The sequence below is a fragment of the Ammodytes marinus genome (genome assembly GCF_949987685.1).
Source record: "Ammodytes marinus genome assembly, chromosome: 15".
Classification (NCBI taxonomy): Eukaryota; Metazoa; Chordata; class Actinopteri; order Uranoscopiformes; family Ammodytidae; genus Ammodytes; species Ammodytes marinus.
The window spans coordinates 28093326-28115680 of NC_137219.1; the positions used below are offsets into that span (position 1 = coordinate 28093326).

The 22355-nt window shown below is 43.7% G+C and overlaps 1 protein-coding gene across 2 annotated transcripts in view; it reads left to right on the forward strand.

Moving 5' to 3' along the window:
- Positions 1–1272: 1272 nt before the first annotated feature.
- The window catches only part of gabrb1 (gamma-aminobutyric acid type A receptor subunit beta1), a gene marked incomplete at both ends in the record, with an annotated part of 59485 nt that continues 38402 nt past the window's right edge, over positions 1273–22355 (forward strand). The window contains 3 exons of one of the 2 annotated variants that reach the window (XM_080042137.1): positions 1273–1352; positions 1440–1531; positions 1618–1685. In XM_080042137.1, the coding sequence (XP_079898263.1) occupies positions 1273–1352; positions 1440–1531; positions 1618–1685 (240 nt within the window). Of the gene's footprint in view, positions 1353–1439; positions 1532–1617; positions 1686–22355 lie in introns of those variants that run through there. The other variant, XM_080042138.1, reaches the window with a different exon arrangement.

A 22355-nucleotide genomic window follows, 5' to 3' on the forward strand; every position in this document is an offset into this window, starting at 1 on the left:
GTGTGTACTGCTGCTGCCTCAAACAGGCCTACTGCCTTCTGGGAAACTGATTCCGTCACAGCTGCTGCTGCTCAGCACAGCCCATGACTGCAAACCACTCCACTGTAAACACAGCAGCAGAACTACTGTATGTGTGCTAACCCAACATCACACTGAGGCAAAACCCTTTAGAGGCAAAGACATGCTGTAATGATTTGAATCTTATAAGCAACTTAATGTCTAGTTTTTTAATTTTAACCTTTTATTTCTACAGGTAAATCCCATTGAGACCGGACTCTTTTGCAAGGGAGACCTGTTCCCATTTACACGTTACCATTCACACACATTCATACACCGATAGCAGGCTAACTATCGACATTCACACAAAGCAAGGTAGTTGATAATGTGATGATCACTACTGTTTAATGTTCAGATTGGAGTAGAACTGAGGATTAGGCCTACAGTATTGTATATTAAACATCCACCTGAATTCGTTTTGTTCTAGTGTGATGTTATGACGTGTTAAATGCAAAATAATGATTCTCCATTGCCCTTCACGCCCTGCAGTGTAAGCAGGAGCCATTTCAGCTCCCATACATCTTATCTCTGCTCTCATCAGTTGGCCGTGCGTTGCGGTTTTTAATGCTTTTTTCTGGGATTTAAAACAATTAATTAAGTTGGTGTGCAGCCCGTGATGCGAGCTGAAAGGGATCCTCTGCCTGTCGGAGCCTCCTCAGACGTGCTTATGTTGCATGACGCGTCTCTCTCTCTCTTTCTCTCTATCTGTCTCTGTCCCCCCCCCCCCCTCTCTCTCTCTCTCTCTCTCTCTCTCTCTCTCTCTCGCTCTCTCTCTCTCTCTCCTCCAGCGCACTGAAGGTGACCGGGGAGCTGCGCTCGGTGCTCATTCTTTAATGTCTTCCAGTTATCGAAAAGACGAGCTTTTGACGCAAATCTGCTCCGGACACTGTTGTGACCGCTGGAATAAGCTGAGAAAGTGTGCCTGAAGCGGTGGGCTGTGGAGGTCTGTGTATTGACGTTTGAAATGCCGGGAGACTGTTTGTGCCGCTTCATGAGCCAACCTTTACTCTGCAGGTGAGCCTCCACACGGGCTGTTCTGGCGGCATCTTCTTTTTTTTATCGTCATTAATATTTTGGACCCAAACGTCGCCACCAATGCTTGGATGTTGGTAAAACGAAGCGCATGCGTTACACTTGCAATAGGCTAATTTTGCATGCTAAATTGCGTCCCTGAGATCTTGTGTCAGAGTCGTTGGTGGGATCAGAGTTCTAGAGATGTGCACTCCTCTGGACCACGGGTACTGGGGGGTCTGCTGCCTGGCCCTGCTGCTGACTGTAGTCGGCGGCGCGCAAAGGTGAGCTCTAATAAGTGGCATGTCTTATTTCAGACGGGTCCTCACAATGTTTGATTTCTAAAATGAAAACGTGTTTTATGTCACCAGTGCCAACGAGCCTAGCAACATGTCATTTGTGAAAGCTACCGTGGACAAGCTGCTGAAGGGCTATGACATCCGTCTGAGGCCTGATTTTGGAGGTAGATTCATTGGCTGTGCTCGTGTAAACACCATGCCAGGCTGCTGTGATGCTTAGTAATACTGTGCTGTCATATGTCCCATATAGGCGCCCCTGTGGATGTTGGCATGAGCATAGACATCGCCAGTATTGACATGGTGTCTGAAGTCAACATGGTAAGTTCCCCTTTCCACATTGTCAGTGCGGTGCAGTAGAAGATACAGGCTGCACGCGGCAGTTGCGATGTTCTTGCCTGTTCAGCGGATAGGCTAGAAATCCGTGTCAGTCCGGTTTCGCTTCTTTAGTTGGTGCAGCGCTGCTCCTGAAGGAAAGTAAAAAAGACCGCCCCCCTCCCCTCCCTCCCTCCCCGCGCGCTCCCATTTCAGCACCATGGAGAGATCCGCAATGTGACAAAGCCAATCCGTATGCATTAAGTAGTTCCCCGTGGTGTCACTACCGGCGGAGGTTGAGAATTAACAAGATAGGCGGACAGACGGACGGACTAGAGAATAGGATGGGATCGGGAGAGGAACAGAGAGAGAGAGAGAGAGAGAGAGAGAGAGAGAGAGAGAGAGAGAGAGAGAGAGAGAGAGAGAGAGAGAGAGAGAGAGAGAGAGAGAGAGAGGGGCTGATTAGCGATTCCACTCACGCGTCTGCGGTCCCAGCATGCGTGGAGTGCGCCGTGTGAGGGTGGTGCAAGCGGACACACAAGGGGGAAAAGACGAGAGAAAAATAAGACGTCCGCGTGCATGTTTTTGCCCTCTTTTGGCCTCAATGCAGTAATTACATAACGGCTGTCAGTGAGTCAACAGGAGAAAGGAGGCCCAGAGAAGCAGAGTATCTGCAGAATGTGATTTGACCACTTAATACAGGCTATCAATGCAGTGCTGCCTGCTGTCAGTGGTTCATAGGAAAACCAAGTGTGTGTATGTGTGTGTGAGGCTGGCACATGTGCTACGAAAGAGTGGAGACATTTGAGGTTTAACATACATTGATTTACACCTACTGGTTATGTTCTTTCAACTTGCTTTTGCTTAATGGCAACTTAAGCCCAGCTCTGTTTTGTTCACTTGCCTATATATTAACAGTTTAAGTGTCTTATTAGATGCACAAGCACACAGACATAAACACACACACACACACACACACACACACACACTCAAAGGATTAATCATGCACTGTCTGCAAGGCAGGTCTAGCCTGGTCCTACCAGATCATCGTAATTAATTTCATTTGTACAGAAGGTCTCGAATCGCTCAATTGACAAACGTTAACTCACTTGAAGGTGGGTGTCGGGTGTTGAAGTTTAAAACTATTGGATCTGCCCAGTGCCACTCTGGATCTGCCAACCAATCGCATAATGTTTGGTCATGACGTATGTCATGAGCCGGCTTCTGAGCCACTCCTTCTGTTTGCTGATTGGACTGGCAGAAATCTGGCTGGATAGAACCCACTAATATACCGCACACCCAGACTGACAACTGAAGGGAAATGAAAATTGAGCGGAAGTATGTAGGCGGGTGGTGCCAGCCTAAGGCAGGTCAGCAATCCATGAAAGTACCTGGAATTTTGATATACCATGCGTTCCAAATTGCATACTTTTTCTTTTTAATATTCTACATAATGGGAATCATGATGTATGCTGATCATAAAAAGTATGTAGTTTGCACGCAGTAGTCACACAATTGGGACATACTTTAACTTATTTATTTCATCCTAACATGGCTCCTTCTACTTGATTCTTGCTTATACCCGTCTCATCGCTGGTTGTTTTCACTTGGAGGCTCAGTCCATGTGATGTAACTTCTGCTGCAGTGGGTTGTGGGTCAGAATTGTTTCCACACAATAAAATCAAGAGCAAATATATGAGGGAATCCGGGTATTGTTCAGCATGTTGCATCTGACCACAGCTACAGTATTAGGACAAACTAAATCATTTTCTCTGTTGCCAGATATAGTTTCAGGAAGACGTCCTCAAAGTTGCAGCACAGTGTTTGAAACAAAAGCCCAATCGGTAACAGTGTATAAGTTACACGTGTGAAGTTCAGGGTGTATTTGCTTCCTCGCTCCTCATCCTCAAGATAAAATACACTAAACCTGCGTTCCAATCCTCATACTTCCCTAGTATTTAGTATACCAGAAAAAGATTTAGAATGTCCCAATTCATGCACGTCAATTGTAGTATGTTGAAAATACATAAGTAGGGGGCGCCTTTAGCTCAGTTGGTAAGGCATCCCCCTCCCGGGCCGGGCCCAGCAGCAGACCCGGGTTCGATTCCCGCCCACGGTCGTTCTCTGCATGTCACTCCCCTCTCTGCCCCATTTCACCTCTCATTTCATTTCGTCTCTCTGCACTATCAATAAAGCATAAAAATGCCCAAAAAATATATGTATAAAAAAGAAAATACATAAGTAGTAGTAGTATTCGTCTTTATTCTTGACATTTCTCGAGATAATGAAAAAAAACTTCCTTATCTGATTATTTTTTTCTGTGGCCCTAAAACTCTTCTGTACTTTAGTAGGTAGTGTAGTAAAAAGAAAGAGTATGTGATTTGGAACGCAGGGTGACATTCTGCAATGGAGTAACTGTTAAACTGTTGGACCATTTGGTTTGGATCCATGTGTAATTGTTTTAAGGAGCTAGTGAAGCTACCTGTATTTTGCGGCACGTGTTGTGCCAAGCTGCTGGGTTGTGTTTGTTGCAGCCTGTATCAGGACAAAGCCTGCTACATTATTTACACTCATAGAACTCTTACATAAGTCATTTTGAGATTACTTGCGGTCTGTGAATGTGTGCAGATAAATACACATATTGTTTGGTGAGTTCGTGATGTGGCATCATTAAGAGCCCAGGTGATGAAGTGTCTGGCAGCTTGACCCAGTCCAGTCAAAAGACAAAGTGACAGACTGATGGTGCTTATCATGCTAACATGTCAAATCCAAAGCATGGAGATGTCTGTCCTGATCTTGAGACACTGAACTGTTACCGTACTGGATATAAAAGAAGTGTCTTGTGTTTTTTCCCATGTATACCAACCTTGGCAGCTGAGGAAACATTTAACTTCATTTTTTTGTTAGTTGTACAACTGAAATGTATAAGTATTATTTTTAGGGATTATTAATGATTAGGTATTATAAGTTTCAGACGTGCTCACAGTGTCCACGGTGTGCTCAGACTTTATTGTAGTTTCTGTTTGTCTAAGGAAATAAACTAGAACAAAACCAAAAAATGAGATCCACATTTAATACACCAGGATCAATTGAAGAGCCATACAGAGATGTATGAGTTTATGTGAGTATTTCAGGAGTGTGCATGTGAGGTGCAATGCAGGGATCAGCTGCATATACTTATAGGCTGCCAGCCATGCTTCTCTTACTCATTTCCCTCCAGAGCACATTTTATCATACTCACAGGGTTTTGTTTTTCACTGTAAATTGACTTTATGGTCAGACAATATTATCAGTTATACACAACAGTCACAAAGGCAAAAGAAAAAGAAGGAATATTTTTTCTGGCAACAAAGTGTTAAAGCGACTCTTACCTTTGGTGCATTTTTACACTTTTTTTGGATTAGGTTAAAATGGTATTAATAAGGTAATTACACTCTAAAATATAAGACAGACCCACCAGGAGTAAAAACAAACAATGATTTCAATCTCATAATATTATGAAAAATATATATAAAATTCAACCAATCAAATCGTTCGGACCGAACGATTTGATTGGCCGACAGACCTGTCTGTTTACGGTCTGCTTCTGTATTGCGCATTCTCAACTAGAGGGTTTGTTTTGATTCCACGGCAGACAGTAGCGAGTAGCGACCATTGTAGAAAAGGCCCCAACGTTCATAAGTTACAGTGTTGTTAGTTCTTACAGTGTGTTAAAATGTGTTTTGTTCAGTGTGGATAGCAGTCAGTTAGGGCCGTGACGTCAGTCGGACAGAGAGCCTGTTTAGTTTCCGTTCTCTTCTCCCTCGGTCAGATGTGTGAGCGTTGCCGCAGTAAGCGATCATTCCACATGGAAACGTGTTTATCTGAGTTTAAATGTGAATCACCCGTGTGTGAGTATGTACATGCAGTCCCGATCGCTGTTATAATATAGTTTGCATGCGATTCGCGGGTCGCAACAGCTGTTGTAACGTCTCCTCACGAGCGGAGTTTAAACCTTTGTTCTTTTCCCGCGATCTATATGCGACTGTGCCTGTGAAAGAAGGAAAATAAAGAGCGGATAAAACCCTACTCCTCCTCTCCTAATCTCATGCTTATAATCTGACGCCTTTGGGCATAAGTGGTATTCTGGCCGACACCTCTGAAGTGAAACCAGTGATACAAGCATGGAACGAGGGTGTGGGGGCATTGGAGGGAGGCGGGATGGTATGATAGTGCTGTAATTCTCAATTGCACAATGGGTGTGAGTCCCTTTAAGAGGGAAGAGCTTCTCAGGTTTCAGTACATTGGACAAATATTTGAAAAATGAAATACAGTAAACTACATGTTAACAACCCCACTGTCTGAAATACTGGACTAGACAACACAAGTGTTCAACCAAAGTAACTTGAGCTGAGCCTAAGTCATAAGGATGCTAATTGAGTCTAAATAAATTAGAATTCAAAGTATGAATAATAGAGAGAAGAAGACGTTCTTAAAGGAATGGCTTTGTCTTTTCCATATATCCCTGCTACTCCTTGTGAGGAAGGTCATGTGCATTAAAGTAAAACAAGTAAAAGTCAAATTTATGTTATGCTCGTGGTGTAGTGGTTGGAGCGCAGAGCAGCAGACCCGGGTTCGAATCCGGCTATGAACTTGTTCTTCGGTCCACCCATTCCTGGGACATGTGAGCCTGGTCTGGTGAAGGGACAGTCTCCCTGCATCACTGACAACAGTGGGAGAGATGAACAAAAAATGGGACGGGAAATATATATATAAAATCTTTGACCATATACATTCCTATTGACATTACCACTAAGTGATATGTATTCATAAAAAGTACACTTAATGATTATTACATGCACATTCCAGGGGCACTCTCACTTACATACAGTCTCTTTACAGTTGCATTGGGGGGGAAAAAACTATACACAATCACTAACGCCGGGTGAAAATCACCAAAACACGTACCTGTAGAAAAACCAGGGATGGTTTGAAAATAATTGAAAACACAATCGGGTGGGTGAAATTCACCCGGGGTTAGTGTTCTAGGGTTAATGCTTTATTAATGCTTACTAAGCATCAACTAAGCAGTTATTAGCGGTTAGTTAATGCTTAGTTAATGTTTATTAAGCTTTAATTAAGCATTAACTAACAGTCAATTAATGTACCGTTATTGTAAAGTGTTACCCTGCACTGTCTTGTCTTAGCCTGTGGCTGAACATACTGGTTCCTACTCCCCAGAGAACTGTTGGGACCTTCCCACAACCATGCCTGCATTAGGCCTGACAGAATTTCATCCATCTTTTTCGATCTAGAGGGGGTGATGTAGGCTGTGTGCAATATTTTCAATTGTATGACCCTAAATCTTACACATTTGGACAGTGTTAGTGAGTGGCTCCAAATGCTCTGCCACTATAGTGAGATGAGTGAGACACCCAGGTGTTGCTCCCATCTTTAGGGGCTTTGACTGAGTATTGCTTTTAGGATAGGAAAGAAGAAGCCTATAGATGCCTGATGGGTAGTTCAGTATTTATTAAATGGGGTTGATGAAGTTATGCATCATCATCATATTCAACCGCTTATCAGAAATCGGGTTGCGGGGGCAGCAGCTTGAGCAGGGAACCCCAAACTTCTCTTTCCCGGGCCACATCAACCATCTCTGACTGGGGGATCCCGAGGCGTTCCCAGGCCAGTGTGGAGATATAATCTCTCCACCTAGTCCTGGGTCTTCCCCGAGGCCTCCTTCCAGCTGGACGCTTCTGAAACACCTCCCTAGGGTGGCGCCCCGGGGGCTTCCTTACTAGATGCCCGAACCACCTCAACTGGCTCCTTTCAACGCAAAGGAGTAGCGGCTCTGCCCCGAGTTCCTCATCTCATAGGGAGACGCCAGCCACTCTCCTGAGAAAGCACATTTTGGCCGCTTGTACCCGCGATCTCGTTCTTTTGGTCATTACCCAGCCTTCATGACCATAGGTGGGTAGGAACGAAGATCGACCGGTAGAGCGAAAGCTTTGCCTTACGACTCAGCTCTCTTTTCGTCACAACAGTGCGGTAAAGCGAATGCTAAACCGCCCCTGCTGCTCCGTTGCTGTGGCCAATCTCATGTTCCATTGTTTCCTCACTCGCAAACAAGACCCCAAGGTACTTGAACTCCTTCACTTGGGGTAAGGGCTCATTCCCTATCTGTAGTAGACAATCCATCGGTTTCCTGCTGAGCACCATGGCCTCAGATTTAGAGGTGCTGATCCTCATCCCAACCGCTTCACGCTCGGCTGCGAACCGCTCCAATGAGAGCTGAAGGTCACAGGCCGATGATGCCATCAGAACCACATCATCTGCAAACAGCAGAGATGAGATCCTTAGCCCACCAAACTGCAACCCCTCCCCACCACGACTATGCCATGATATCCTGTCCATGAATATCACAAACAGGATTGGTGACAAAGCGCAGCCCTGGCGGAGGCCAACCCCCACCGGAAACGAGTCCGACTTACTACCACACAGAGATTGGATGGCCCTGAGAAGGGACCCCCTCACTCCATACTCCCGCAGCAGCCCCGCAGTATCTCCCGGGGAACCCGGTCATAAGCCTTCTCCAGATCCACAAAACACATGTAGACTGGACGAGCATACTCCCAAGCTCTCTCTAGGATCCTTGCGAGAGTGAAAAGCTAGTCCGTTATTCCACGGCTAGGACGGAATCCGCATTGTTCTTCTTCAATCTGAGGTTCAACTATCGGCCGAACCCTCCTTTCCAGCACCTTGGAGTAGACTTTGCCGGGGAGGCTGAGAAGTGTGATACCCCGGTAGTTGGCACACACTCTCTGGTCCCCCTTTTTGAAAATAGGAACCACCACCCCGGTCTGCCACTCCTTCGGCACTGTACCCGACTTCAACGCAATGTTGAAGAGGCGTGTCATTCAAGATAGCCCCTCCACACCCATTGCTTTCAGCATTTCTGGACGGATCTCATCAACCCCCGGGGCTTTGCCACTGTGGAGTTGTTTGACTACCTCAGTGACTTCCACCAGGGAAATTGACGATGATCCCCCATCAGCCTCCAGCTCTGCCTCCAACATAGAGAACCATCATAGTTAGTCGGATTCAGGAGTTCCTCAAAGTGCTCCTTCCGATCGACTACCTCCTCAGTTGAGGTCAACAGCGTCCCATCCTTACTGTACACAGCTTGGATGGTTCCCCGCTTCCCCCTCCTGAGGTGCCGGACGGTCTTCCAGAAACACTTTGGTGCCGACCGAAAGTCCTTCTCCATGGTTTCTCCGAACTTCTCCCACACCCGCTGCTTTGCCTCTGACACGGCAGAGGCTGCAGCCCTTCGGGCTTGTCGGTACCTTGCAACTGCCTCAGGAGTCCCCCAAGATAACATATCCCGGAAGCACTCCTTCAGTCGGACGGCTTCCCTGACCACCGAGGTCCACCACGGCGTTCGAGGGTTACCGCCCCTTGAGGCACCTAAGACCTTGAGACCACAGCTGCCTGCCGCGGCTTCAGCAATGGAAGTTTTTAACATCGACCACTCGGGTTCAATGTTCAACCTTATTGTGATAATAACAGTGAAAGAGAGATACTGTTGGGAGTATTTGGCAAAGGAAAACTCCCGTCCAAAAGCCAGGAAGGACAGCTGGCAAAAAAAGAAAAGAAAATGCAGACCATGTGAACCTGTAACAAGCAGATCAATATTACTACCTCATCATTAAAGGACCATATCCTATAGATCGGACTATAAATAGGCCTACCGGTATACTTACAATTGTGTCAGCTATATGTGCTACTTACTGTAGATGGGTATATTCTTACGGTGTGTGGGTATATTTATATATAATTCACTTGTAATGACAGGGATACAGTAGTGCAAAGCGGCAGTGTGGAGCCTCCTCTGCCTGTCTGCCTGCTCACACGAGGAGTCAAGTCACTGTGTTGCTTTCTTTGTCATTTTCTTTAGTAAAACATTTTACATAACCGCACAAATGGCTGCAATTGTGATTTAATGTAAATAAATGTGCGCCCGTGTGTCTCTAAACGTTTCCAACCGCTCCTCTCGTCTTTTTGGTAGCGCCCCTCACCTCCTCTGACGGTGTGTGTGTGTGTGTGTGTGCACCAGCATTACGGCCAAGCCGATGCTGAACCATGGCGGAAAACAAACGCAACTTCTGCTCTATGGGGATATTTAGGATTCAGGTACGGCGACGTAGAACAGATTGAAGTGCTGTTTAAAACCTGGAAAGTTATAGTCGCTATGTCACATGGCGACCGGTGGCAACCTCTTATAATACAGTAGGTCCATGGTGGCAGTCTATCAACACATGAGGCAGCACAGAAGTCAGATGAATGCATGAGTGAAAGGCCACGCAAGTTTCCGCACGTTTACAGACACTGCTACTGTCTTTGCACTTCGGAAGAATGCATTTATTTTCATGGGGGGGGGGGAGTTTTTTTATAACATTTTTTAAACTATAATTTTGTATTATTTTGAAAACAGTATAGGCTACTAGTACAAACTTTATTTTTTATAGTTTCAATGATTCTTAATATGTACTGTATAGCTGGTTTCAAAACTATATCAACAATCTCTAATTTTACTTTAAAACCAAGCAAGTAGAATCATATCATAATCATCTTTATTTATTATATCACATCGCAAATTGCAATATTGGCCACTATAGGGGAGAACGGGGTAATTTGTCACACGGGTTGGTTGTCACAATCGTTATATCTCGGAACCAGAAGGCGCTGTCTGTGAAATTTTGGTATGTAAATATCCAGAATTGGGATCAGAGGTCACCTACATAGTCTTCCTTAGACTGCTGAATTTGAGGAGAGACAACTGTTTGTGTTTTTCATGTCAAATTGAAAATATTTAGCACTATTAACTCTTAACTATTAACTCAAGGCCCTGGCCCGCGACACGTTTTGATCTGGCCCGCGAATCAATTCGGCCGATTTGAATCAATTCATGAAAAAAAAAAAATGTTTTCTTCTTGCCATATCCGCAAGTCGCATACGCTCCCAACTGTTAGGAAACTTACGTGGCTTACAGCTAGGAATGTCTGCTGAAAGTTCTACAGCTCAGGATTTTAAGCCATGAATTGATGAACTTGCATCTAAGAAGAGCTGTCAGTTTTCTGAGGGCTATAAATAGGCCAATATATGTGGCCAAATAGCATGCTAATATTGATGATTGATTGTGTCAAGTGTCTAAGGCAGTGGTGTCAAACATCCGGCCCGCGACTTGTAGAGCACACATTTCTGAGCATTTAAAAAAAAAAGTAAGTTAAATTAAAATTAAATTAAATTGGGAAAAACGTATTCCAAAACAACAAATAACCTCTGTATTTAAAAATAAATCAAAACAGTAGAAGTTGCACTTTTATTTAATTGTATTTTGTACTGTCTGCATGTTTGCACAAAATGTGTCCCTGTACATATAGTAAACAAAATTGGACAACTGTAAGGTGAGTGTCTGTTGTAGTTGTGTATTCAAATAAACAGTTGTTTATTTCATTAGTGCGTATTGGCATCTTTGAGCAAAATACCCCCAAAATTTTTGCTGCCGCGCTCCGCGCCGCACCTCCTATTCCCCTGGCCAGCAGCAACCTTTACTAAGGGTGTATTCACACATGGAAAGTCCGTTAGTTCACTTGCTTTGGTCCAGACCAAATAGAATTTGGATTTTTTTTGTTTGGTGTGGTCCACTTTCATATTGCCCCTTTTGCAAGTGAACCAGCATTACGAAGCAAAACCACACGTGATCTAAGGTCATTCATTCATTGGACAGACATTCTGGGGTGGAGATAAGCAGGAAGAACGAAGTAAAAACTGCGAATTTATCATTGATATAATATGGAGTTAAAAATAATAAAAATGCCTACATCTAGCCTATAAATAAAGAAGAAAAAAATCTAATTATTGTTGTTTCATATGTTTATAATATGTAGCCCTATGACAATGCCACGTTATGTGGCTTCTAGCCTACGATGTGAAACATCATTTTTACTGTATTTTTGCTGCTGGACGCGCGGCTCGCGTGAAGAATAGGCTCAAACTGAAACACAGCTGATTAAGCTGTGTATCAGCTGGGTGTCAGTTCGGCGCAGTTCAGCACCAAACTGACACGGGGACAGTATTGACGGTCCCGTTGGGAAGAACAATAAAAACACACACTTCATGCAAAGCGCAGCGTGAACCTGTTGGCACTGTAGGCTACGGGAGACGCTCCTCTCCATCTGATCGCTGATCCGCACGCATCATTATCAAATGTAATATTTTCGCTCGGGGCTCCTGGTCAAACCACAACTAATCTTCCTAACAATGGCGACAACAACACTTTCCCATAATGTGAAGCTGATGGCGATTTATTAAAAAAGAAAAGAAAGAAAAGGCGCAGTGCTTCCTGCAATTGGGTCGGATCGAGTCCGGCCAAATTCACACCACAAACGAACTGCAGCAGAGTGCGTTTTGAAGCGCATCGAGACTACCTCTTCAGCTGGGTCTCGGAGCGTTTGTTTGGTCCGCCCCCGAGTGCGATTGCTGTATTCACACCTGTCTGAAAGATGCGCACCGAAGGTGGAAGTGCACCTGAGTTCGTTTCAACCGAACTAAACACAGCATGTGTGAATACACCCTAAGACATTTTGTGGGGGCTACAGAGATCCCTTGTGATCCGTGATAATGTAGGTTACATATGTAGGCTGAGTTATAAAGCATATAACTGAAAAACAAAGCTAAAGATTTGGATTTGACATATGTACGTTATTTTGCCATTATTTTACTGGTCCGGCCCTCTTGAGATCAGAGAGGTTGTATGTGGCCCTCGAACCAAAATGAGTTTGACACCCCTGTTGTAGACTATAAAAGCAATTTTTGACCTTGAGTGAGAAAGGCGCCAGCAAAATAAAATGTATTATTATTTCCAACCAGAGGGAGTGCTATTGGACTGAGTATAAGCCTAGCATGTGATTCTGTCATAGGCAGGAGTCCACAGGCCATCTAACGGTTTAATCACTGTTAAATTTGGTATCTAAAAATAGGCCAGTTATAATCATGTAATCAGCTGAAGCATTTTGCACAGCAGAAGTGAATTTGTATAAAATCTCATTATCAAATTCAGAGCTGGATTTCACTGACAATTCAACATGAGGGTGATTTCAGGAACCCTCTCTTCTACTTTGCTTTGCATGTGATTTAATAAGAAAACGATCTGGTCACTACACCCTGGTGACTTGTGCAGCTCCTATTTGCCATGTGCAGTACTTTATACTATGATACTGCTTCCTTTAACTCAACTGTTGCAGCAGAGTTATGTTTTGTTAAAATGTGTTACCAGGGTAACCACATTAAACTGGTATTAGTGTTGCAATGTGCTACCTTGGTTATTTTTGAGCATATCTTTGCTGTGTGCTTCATAACACATCTTCTATGAGGAAACACAGTAGAAAGCTTGCTGCGCCCAAAATCAATCAATAGCACCAAAACACAAGCAATAAGCAGACAATTAGTGGTTAATGAAAATGCACACTGTCTTCAGTCCCATCGACATCTATCTCCGTGTTACACAGACAGACAACTAATAAAACTACATAGCAGTCAATGAATCTGATAGATTTAGCCTATTATCAGTCATTTAATCCATCTTAATAGCAGTTTAATGACTAGACTGTGAATGCTTTGGAGTGGGTTTTACATCTACAGACCTGCCATGCACTTTCATGAACACTTCATTTGTAAAGGTTAATATGAGCAAATTTAGACCGATACAATGTAAATCTGCATTATACATGTACGAACTTGACATGATTTAATCCAAACCAAATATACCTTTATTTAGAATATGTGCTCATCTATTTTGAATTCTTCATCTTAATGTTGCAAAAGAAAAACAAACATTTATTTTAAAAAATCCTCCCACATGCATTAAGAGAGTCAAACGTTATCAGTGTATTTTCTCCCAGCAGCTGTTATGGACTGGGCCTGGCAGAGGGCTGTGTCCAGCTACACCTCAGGATTAGGATTTATGAGAGTGTCCACAGACAGAACTTCATCTCTGCACTGAGAAGATATCAAGGTGCCAGGATGTGTGTGTCCTGCTTTTCCAACAGCTCATTTAGATGTGGGCAAACACACAGCTCCAAGGAAAAAGCTTTGTATGGCCAGTTTACACTTTACACAGGCTTCTAATTCCACAACTGCTTCAAATTAAAAGATGCCATTGACATATAGGAAGTAAGGAAGTAACTTTATTTGTACATTGTAAATGAGGGTCACCCCTCAATTGGTCTCTCGAGGATAAATATTTTTTTTATTTATAAAGCACCTTTCGAGAGCACAGATTCACAAAGTTCTTCACAGAGGCAAAAGAATAACACATACAGCCACGGAAAAAATTAAGAGAGTGTGGATCTTTCTTCAATCTTTATCTCTACATTACTTCATGGAAATGCTCTTAATGACAATATTTCTATTGTGAATTTGGTAGAAATGTTGTCAGTAGTTTATAAAATAAAACCAAAATGTTCATTTCTACCCAAACATATGCCTATAAGAGTATAACAAGAGACACTGAACATTTGGAGTGGTCTCTTCATTTTTTCCACGGCTGTAGATGGATAACACATAGTGATAAAGGTTAATATACTGTAGGGATGTTGATGGTTAACCATTGAACCGATAATCGAAAAGAAGAACCAACAGGTAATGTTCATCTTCAGGTTTTTCTTTCACTGCCTCTCGTTCTCTCCCTTTTTCCCCCCTTCATATCGTAACAGTGAATTTTAATTGAAGATTAGTCCACATGTAAAGGTCTGTAATGTGGAAATTCCAGGGCTCATTGAGGCAAGGGAGCACCTCCAAACTAGAGCACATTGTGTATTTCATTATATAAGCTACATTTCATATTATCGGTTAACAGTTAATGATCTGTTAAGGAGTGATGGCTGTAAATTGTTGGGATTATTTTAATTATAATTTTTTAATGGACACCCATAGTATACTAATGGCCACTTCGACTAAAGGAATGCGCCGCTTTTGGGGACACTAATCTGGTGCAAATGAGAGAAAAAATAGCACCCTATCCACAGAGGACGTGTCAAGTTTTAGTTGAGCCATTACCGCATATGAAACTTGTGTACTTAAGTCGCGCAATTGTTCTACTCCCCTTCTCTCTGTCATAGACACTATAGCAAAATATTATAATATATAAAAGCACAATTTTATTTGGAAACAAATGTGTCTTTTTCCAACTTCTGTTCATCTGTAAACTGGGAACACTAATAATGACTCATTACAACCAATATATAATTGATTATCACCACTAACCCCCTGAAGACATCAGCCTCCTGTATGTGTGTACTTGATTTGATGATCTAACAATTCTGTAGAACTCTTGTTGTCAAAATAACTTTTTTTCAAAATCAGTGAATTACTCCTGATCAACTTCTTGTCTGTACTGTGTGTGAACTGCAAAAAATGTGGTGTTAATACCCTGCCTATGGTGGTTTACATACATATTTACAGAAACTAGGCTGTGCATTAACCCTGGATATCTTTTTCAGCACACACAATACGGACAGGTAGCGGTTCATCAGTAAATATCCAGTGATTTTGGCAACAAGCGTTCTCCAGAATTGCTGACACCACCTTTAAGGGAAAGGCTTTAACACAAATTGAAGGGCTAGTGAATCCAAGTGATCTTGAGTGTATTTGAAACCCCTACCATGATGTAAGGCTTTGAATGTTCAAGTTAAGTAAAATGCAAGATTTAAAAAAATAGCAGTGGCTCTGTTTATGCTTGAACCACCCTTGTCTTGTTCTATAAGCAATGACAGAGAGAGAGAGCTTTTATTACTGTGCCTCAGGTACATGGTTTTTCTTTTTTCAGAAAGTTTGTTTCCCTCCAGCTGCTTGGGAAATGCATGCATAAGCATCTTTGCAACTTGTAAGGAATGCTGTAAAGCCTGCGATGTGAGTGGAATTTTAACTCCAGTTTTGCATCTCAGATTATCTTGTGAGAAGAGCAGTGATGCAACATACAGTACTTCAGGCAGCTTTCTTAAAGGAAAAGGAAAGAGATGCAAGTGTCAATCATTCCTCCATCCACAACATACAGTCAATGGGTTGATACACTGGACAGGTTTGGTGGTGCTGAGCTCAGTAACATCATAAACCCATGCATTCAGTGTTGTATGAGTGTTATACAGACATTTTCTTGTGTGAAATAAACGTATACAGATAGTGGCTATGTATAACCCCCCTACACTAATACGTATAACATATGAACACAATCATTTCTGTTTTGTACAACAATTACTTCATGACATTAATTGTTTGGTGGCCTTTATAAGATGTAGCATTTTGCACTGGTACGGTCAGGTTTGTTTTACTCACAAAAAGTGTAAGACATAAGACATACTTTTACACTGATACTTATTATATGATCTGATTTTTTTATGGGCTTTCCTAATCTAAATGATACCAGGAAGCTGAGGAGGAGCAGTAGTCGCTCCATTGTAGCAGGGCAGTGGATGGATGTGCAGCAGGCACAGCTGAAGGGGTTCAGGCTGATGAGGTAACAGTAGACAGTGAAGGGCAGGTGAAGGATGGATGCAGCTTCGGCTCTCTAAGGAGTAGTGGGAAGAATGTGAGAGAAGGGCCTGTGACTGCTATTGCTGCTTATAAAGAGCTGACGTTACACAACATAATCCACCTCAGCAGTCTGTGCTGCGGCTGGATGGAGTTATTTTTGGAAAGAAGGTGCATACCGCATGGAAGGCTGTGGCTCTCTGCCCCCAGCGCACACCTCAGCTGTGAACAGACATTCTCACACACACACAAGTACCACACCATTCAGGCACTGTTATACAGCACCACACACGCACGCACGCACGCACACACACACACACAAACACAAACACAGAAACACACGCACACAAACACAGCTGTCTTACTGCTTAATACTTATCCAAACCTTGCAACCTTCTCACTGCACTAACTCTACAGACCATTAACGCCATGTTTAAACTAGAAAGGAAAAACTGCTGCCTCTCCCACGCTCTTGTGTTCACATTACACACGTAATTCTTGCCGCTGTGCTGGAACTGGAACCTATCACCACTCATTTCCATTGGAAATGGATATTTAAAATGATATGAAAACCATAGAAGAATTGCCGATAGCAAAGCTGGTATGTGTGTTTTGTTAAGCAAGACAGTGTGTGTTTGCCAGAGAGAGAGAGAGAGAGAGATAGAGAAATGGAAAACTACAGCCATGAGAGTTAAAAATAATAAATAAATGCATTTATCAATAAAGAAAGAAAAGTACAAATGATTGGAGTTTAAATGGTTGCATTTCACTTCTTTCTGCGAGATGCGCGGTTGTATCATAAATAGGTGTCCCTCCTGAGTTCAGCTGAACAGAGCTGACTTCAGGGACGCGCTGACACGCAAGCGCTGTGAACAATCTAACCTGTTAATATTGGAACCTTAATTAAAAAGAGGCCTGCCATGCTGGTTCACAAATGTGGTGTGAACCAGGCCTAAGGGTGCTTTCACACCTGGATGGTTTGGAGCAGTTCCCTGTACCAAACAGGGAGCTTTTTCCCCCTTGACCTGGTTCATTTGGACATATGTGAACACAGCAATCGCTGTCTGATGCGGCAAAAAACAGGCAGGCCGAGATTCGCCTAGGAGGGCTGGTCTCAGCTGGGGCCTATCCGAAAAGTCCAATCTCCTAACCTATAAGCCTCCTTTCCTATACCTTAACCCCTAAACGCCATCGGGGTTAAGGAGAGATGAAAGGTGCTTCCTATCGAACATAGGAAAGGACAGCGCTGTTTCAAATGAATTCGACTCCACTTTTCCTAACCGACGTCGTTGCGCAACGGCGAGTATTGCTGACGTGAGTCACTAGCGTGAAACTACACTATTCTCCGAAAATTGACTACAACAAGCGCTCGTTTGATCCATGCGTTCTTTTCATATTGATTTTAATCAGGTTGTCGCCAACAGAGTGAGAATCACTCCCATATAATTCACATGTGGAATAAAAAGAGGCTACACTTATGTTGATGTTGAAATGAACTGCCCCCAGTAACTTCATTAAATGTGAAGTTGGTATTTTATTTTCTTATGGTGTAAATTATGTGCTACGAAAATAACTATTATGATGTTGGTCTTTTATGAGTTCTTTATTATCTTAATGGGAGAGGAGAGGGGGGTATTTTGTTTTAGCCGAGTTAAATCTTCCTCTCTTCTCTTCTCCTCTCCTCTCTTCTGTTTTACCTCTCGTTCGTATTCGTGTAGAGTCGGTAAACTCCGGCGATGGCCTGTTGCTTTAAATCTTGCCGCCGTAAAGGATTATGGGATACCACTATCTCCTTTCCTTTCGCATAGGTTGGTCCGGAGTAACCTATGCTAAAGGAGGGTTAAAGGATGAATCGAGGCTCCTTTCCTATGCCTTTCCTAAGCATTTTGAGAATTCGGATCACCTATCCGCCGAGTACTTCCGGTTCATCTCGATAGGAAAGGAAATTTCCTATGCAAAAAATACTTTTCGGATAGGCCCCTGGTTTCAATTTGAGCCCTTCAGTCTTCGTTTGCAGTGAGAACACAATAAACACGGCAACCGGAAGAAATAACCATTCACAGTCTAGCAGTAGCGTTAGGTGTATTGGTGTTTATGGACAACTGGAAAGAAAAGATAAAGAACTGATACCATTTCCTGTTTATCTACCGTGGAAGGAAGCGCTTCTACAATAAGACAAAATACGACTTCCCCCTGAGAAAACATTGAGCGTTATCTGTGTGGGGCTAATTTATTTCTGTGTTTCCCTGTGACCCACACCCTGGATATCAGCACAGCCTCATCACCACCTCCACCCAAATACATCCACATTGAGCCCCCTGTCCGCCTCCCTGTCCATCCATCAGTCAAGTGAAGAGGCAGCCGGAGAGCCTGCACCAGAATAAGGCCATAGGTCCAGATGGAGTTAGCCCCAGGGTCCTGAAGGTCTGGGGGAACCAGCAATGTGGGATTCTATCTTGAGTCTGAGCCAGGAGATGGTTCCAGTGCTGTGGGAGACATCCACAGCCTTGTTCCAGTATCTAAGAAGTATTCTCCATCTGCACACAATGACTATAGACTGCTAACTCGAACATCCCACATCATGAAAACCCTGGAGAGACTGATATCCGCCCATCTCAGACTTGAGCTGAGCTCCTCTCTGGATCCACTGCAGTTTGCCTTTCAACCTGACAATGGAGTTGAAGACACTATACTCTACCAGCTTCAGTGAACCCACCCTTACGTGAACAAAGCAGGCAGCATTGTGAGGATCTTTGATTTCTCCAGTGCCTTTAACATGAACCAGCCTACACCCCTGCATTCTAAGCCTCCCCGGCAATATCTACCCTAAGGTGCTGGAAAGGAGGGTTCGGCCGATAGTCGAACCTCAGATTGAAGAGGAACAATGCGGATTCCATCATGGCCGTGGAACAACGGACCAGCTTTTCACTCTTGCAATGATCCTAGAGGGAGCCTGGGAGTATGCTCAACCGGTCGATGTGTTTTGTGGATTTGGAGATGGCGTATGACCGGGTTCCCTGGGAGATACTGTGGGGGGTGCTGCGGGAGTATGGGGTGAGGGGGTCCCTTCTCAGGCCCATCCAATCTCTGTACGCTCAAAGCGAGAGCTGTGTCCGGGTTCTCGGTACTACGTTAGACTCGTTTCCAGTGGGGGTTGGCCTCCGCCAGGGCTTTGCTTTATCACCAATCCTGTTTGTAATATTCATGGACAGGATATCAAGGCGTAGCCGTGGTAGGAAGGGGTTGCAGTTCGGTGGGCTAAGGATCTCATCTCTGCTGTTTGCGGATGATGTGGTTCTGAAGGCATCATCTGTCTGTGACCTTCAGCTCTCATTGGATTAATCTACCTGTCAATCTTCGTTCCCACCCTCACCTATGGTCATGAAGGCTGGGTAATGACCCAAAGAACAAGATCCCGGGTACAAGTGGCATAAATGGGTTTTCTTAGGAGGGTGACTGGCGTCTCCCTTAGAGATAGGGTGAGAATCTCAGTCATTCGTGAGGAACTCGGGGCAGAGCCGCTACTCCTTTGGTAGAAAGGAGCCAGTCGAGGTGGTTCGGGCATCTGGTAAGGATGCCCCTGGGCGCTAGCCTGGTCCAACCAGACCATCGTACTTCATTTCATTTGTACAGAAGGTCTGGAAGTGCTGTAATTGGCAAACGTTCACTCACTTGGAGGCGGGTGTCTGTCGAAGTTTAAAACTATTGGATCTGCCCAGTGCCACTCTGGATTAGCCAACCAATCGCGTCACGTTTGGTCGTCACGTGTGTCATGAGCCGGCTTTTGATGGTGCGTTCCAGTTGGACAGGGAACTCGGAAATTTCCGACTTCACTACATATTGTAGTCTATGAATCTACCGGTACCTGGCAACAGTAACTTGTTAGAGCCTAACATTTCGTTATTTGGACGAGAAAGGTTGTCGGCGTCCATACTTTCGCGAGCAGATGCACTGGAACACAGACAGGTCGGAACTCGGAACTACCAAGTCGGAAATCTCATTCTTCCGAGTACAAAGGAACGCAGCATTCAACTGAAACTGGAACGCAACTTGGACGTCATCGTTCTCAGCCACTCGCACTGTTCGCTGATTGGACGATTGTAGATTCTCCGGAGAAAACTGGGAAATGCACTATACACCCAGGCTGAACCACTACTGAAGGGAAAATTAAATTTGGCCGGAAGAAGGCGGGCGGAGCCAGGCTACCTGGGCGCCTCCCTAGGGAGGGGTGTCAGGAGCATCCAGCTGGAAGGAGGCCTCGGGTTAGACCAACGACTAGATTGGAGAGATTATATCTCCACGCTGGCCTGGGAACGCCTCAGGATCCCCCAGTCAGAGCTGGTAAATGTGGCCCGAGAAAGAGAAGTTTGGCATCCCTTGCTCAAGCTGCTGCCCCTGCAACCCAACTCTGCAGCGGCTTGAAGATGATGATGATGATGAGGAGTAACCACCTCCTGTTAAATGTAATTTAGACAACGACATGGTTGCTGATTTTGGCAGGCCTGAGAGGACTGAGCTAAACACTATTTCCATTAACTTTTTTGGTTGTGCACCTTACTTTACCCAAACATATTGATCCAAAAGTATTACATTTGTATCCTGATAGCAATGACACAAAGGGTGCCTACAGAAAATTACCATAACCCTTTGAAAACTACTTTCTACTATGTAGACATTTTGCCATACAATGTTCAACAAATGAAAACAAAAACACATTCTGGAAACAATCATCACTCCCCTGATTTGATACTTCATACAGCCATCTTTTGCTTTAATTATAGCATCAGTCTGTTTGAATATGTCTACTCCCTTTCCGCACCTAAATTGAGAGAATATTTGTCCATTCTTCCTTGCAGTATTGTTTCGAGTCAAATTTCATGGTTATTGGTGAGGGACTGCGTTGTTCAAGTCCTTCTACAGATTTTCCATCCAATGTAATATTGGGGCTCTGACATGGCCACTGAAGGATATTCACCTTCCTATCCTAAATCCATTGTATGTGTATGTTGGGTCGTTGTCTTGCTCATCTTCAACTCTCTAGCAGAGACTGAATGGTCTTTATTAATAATGCATTTTAATAACTGTTCAGACATTTTGTGCTTTATTCCTACTTTGATGTTTGGATTCTCATGATTAATTAGCTGGGAAATGTTGATAAAAATTATTTTAATAATAAGGGTTTAATGTTGCAAAAAGTAAGGATCTTGACAGGATATGAATATTCACCACTAAACCGGGTGTCTTCCCTCACATATGATATTGAGCTTAGAACACTTGAACTACACTACAGACTAGTTCATTTTGGTCTATTATTAATTCAATCTCCGAACTACTGTTATTTGGTGACAGCTGATGTAAGCTACTGCCGGCAACGTTTGCCATTTCAAAGCCACTACGAGTAACTGTGTCAGTTGGCGGCCCCTTTGGACAAAAGCGGTAGTATTTTTACGACGCCAGCTGTCGTAAAGCTGTTTTCTAGCGCGTGCCGGCCGTGCGAGTGTCAAATGATTAGGACGCAATATATGTGTTGAAAGTGTGAGGGCACCAGACTCGTTTCGGCTCCGTGAGAGTGGTTATTGACTCTGCATCAACTAATGCCAGTCAGTGCCACACACACCTGATTGCAATGAGTTGATGCAGGTATAACCACTCGCACAGAGCTGAAAGATTCCGTGTCCTCACAGAAAGCGAATGAACGAGAGACGGTAGTTTGTATGGATCACGATGAGGTAATGTGTTTATGATGTTGTAAATAATGACTATTTCAAATGAATAATGGTCATCTAATGATGGTGAAGCAAAGCAAACTTTGTTTTAGTATGGCTCATTCATTTAGGAGTAACCACTGCAGTCTAGTTCGCTCCCGTGAAATTGTGTACACGTCGCTTGGCAACGCGCTCCTCCCGCCCGTCTATCACTCTCCCTTTTAGCTTTTTTAATAAATTTGACCCTGAAATTTTAAATTACTCAGGAGTGTTGGAAATGTATGAATCTCACGTGTCGAAAACAATGCTCTGGAATATAATCCCATTATTCTCCTCTCACTACTTTTATAGACATAAAGAGGCCTAACATATTACAAAAACTAGCCTATAATTACTGTGC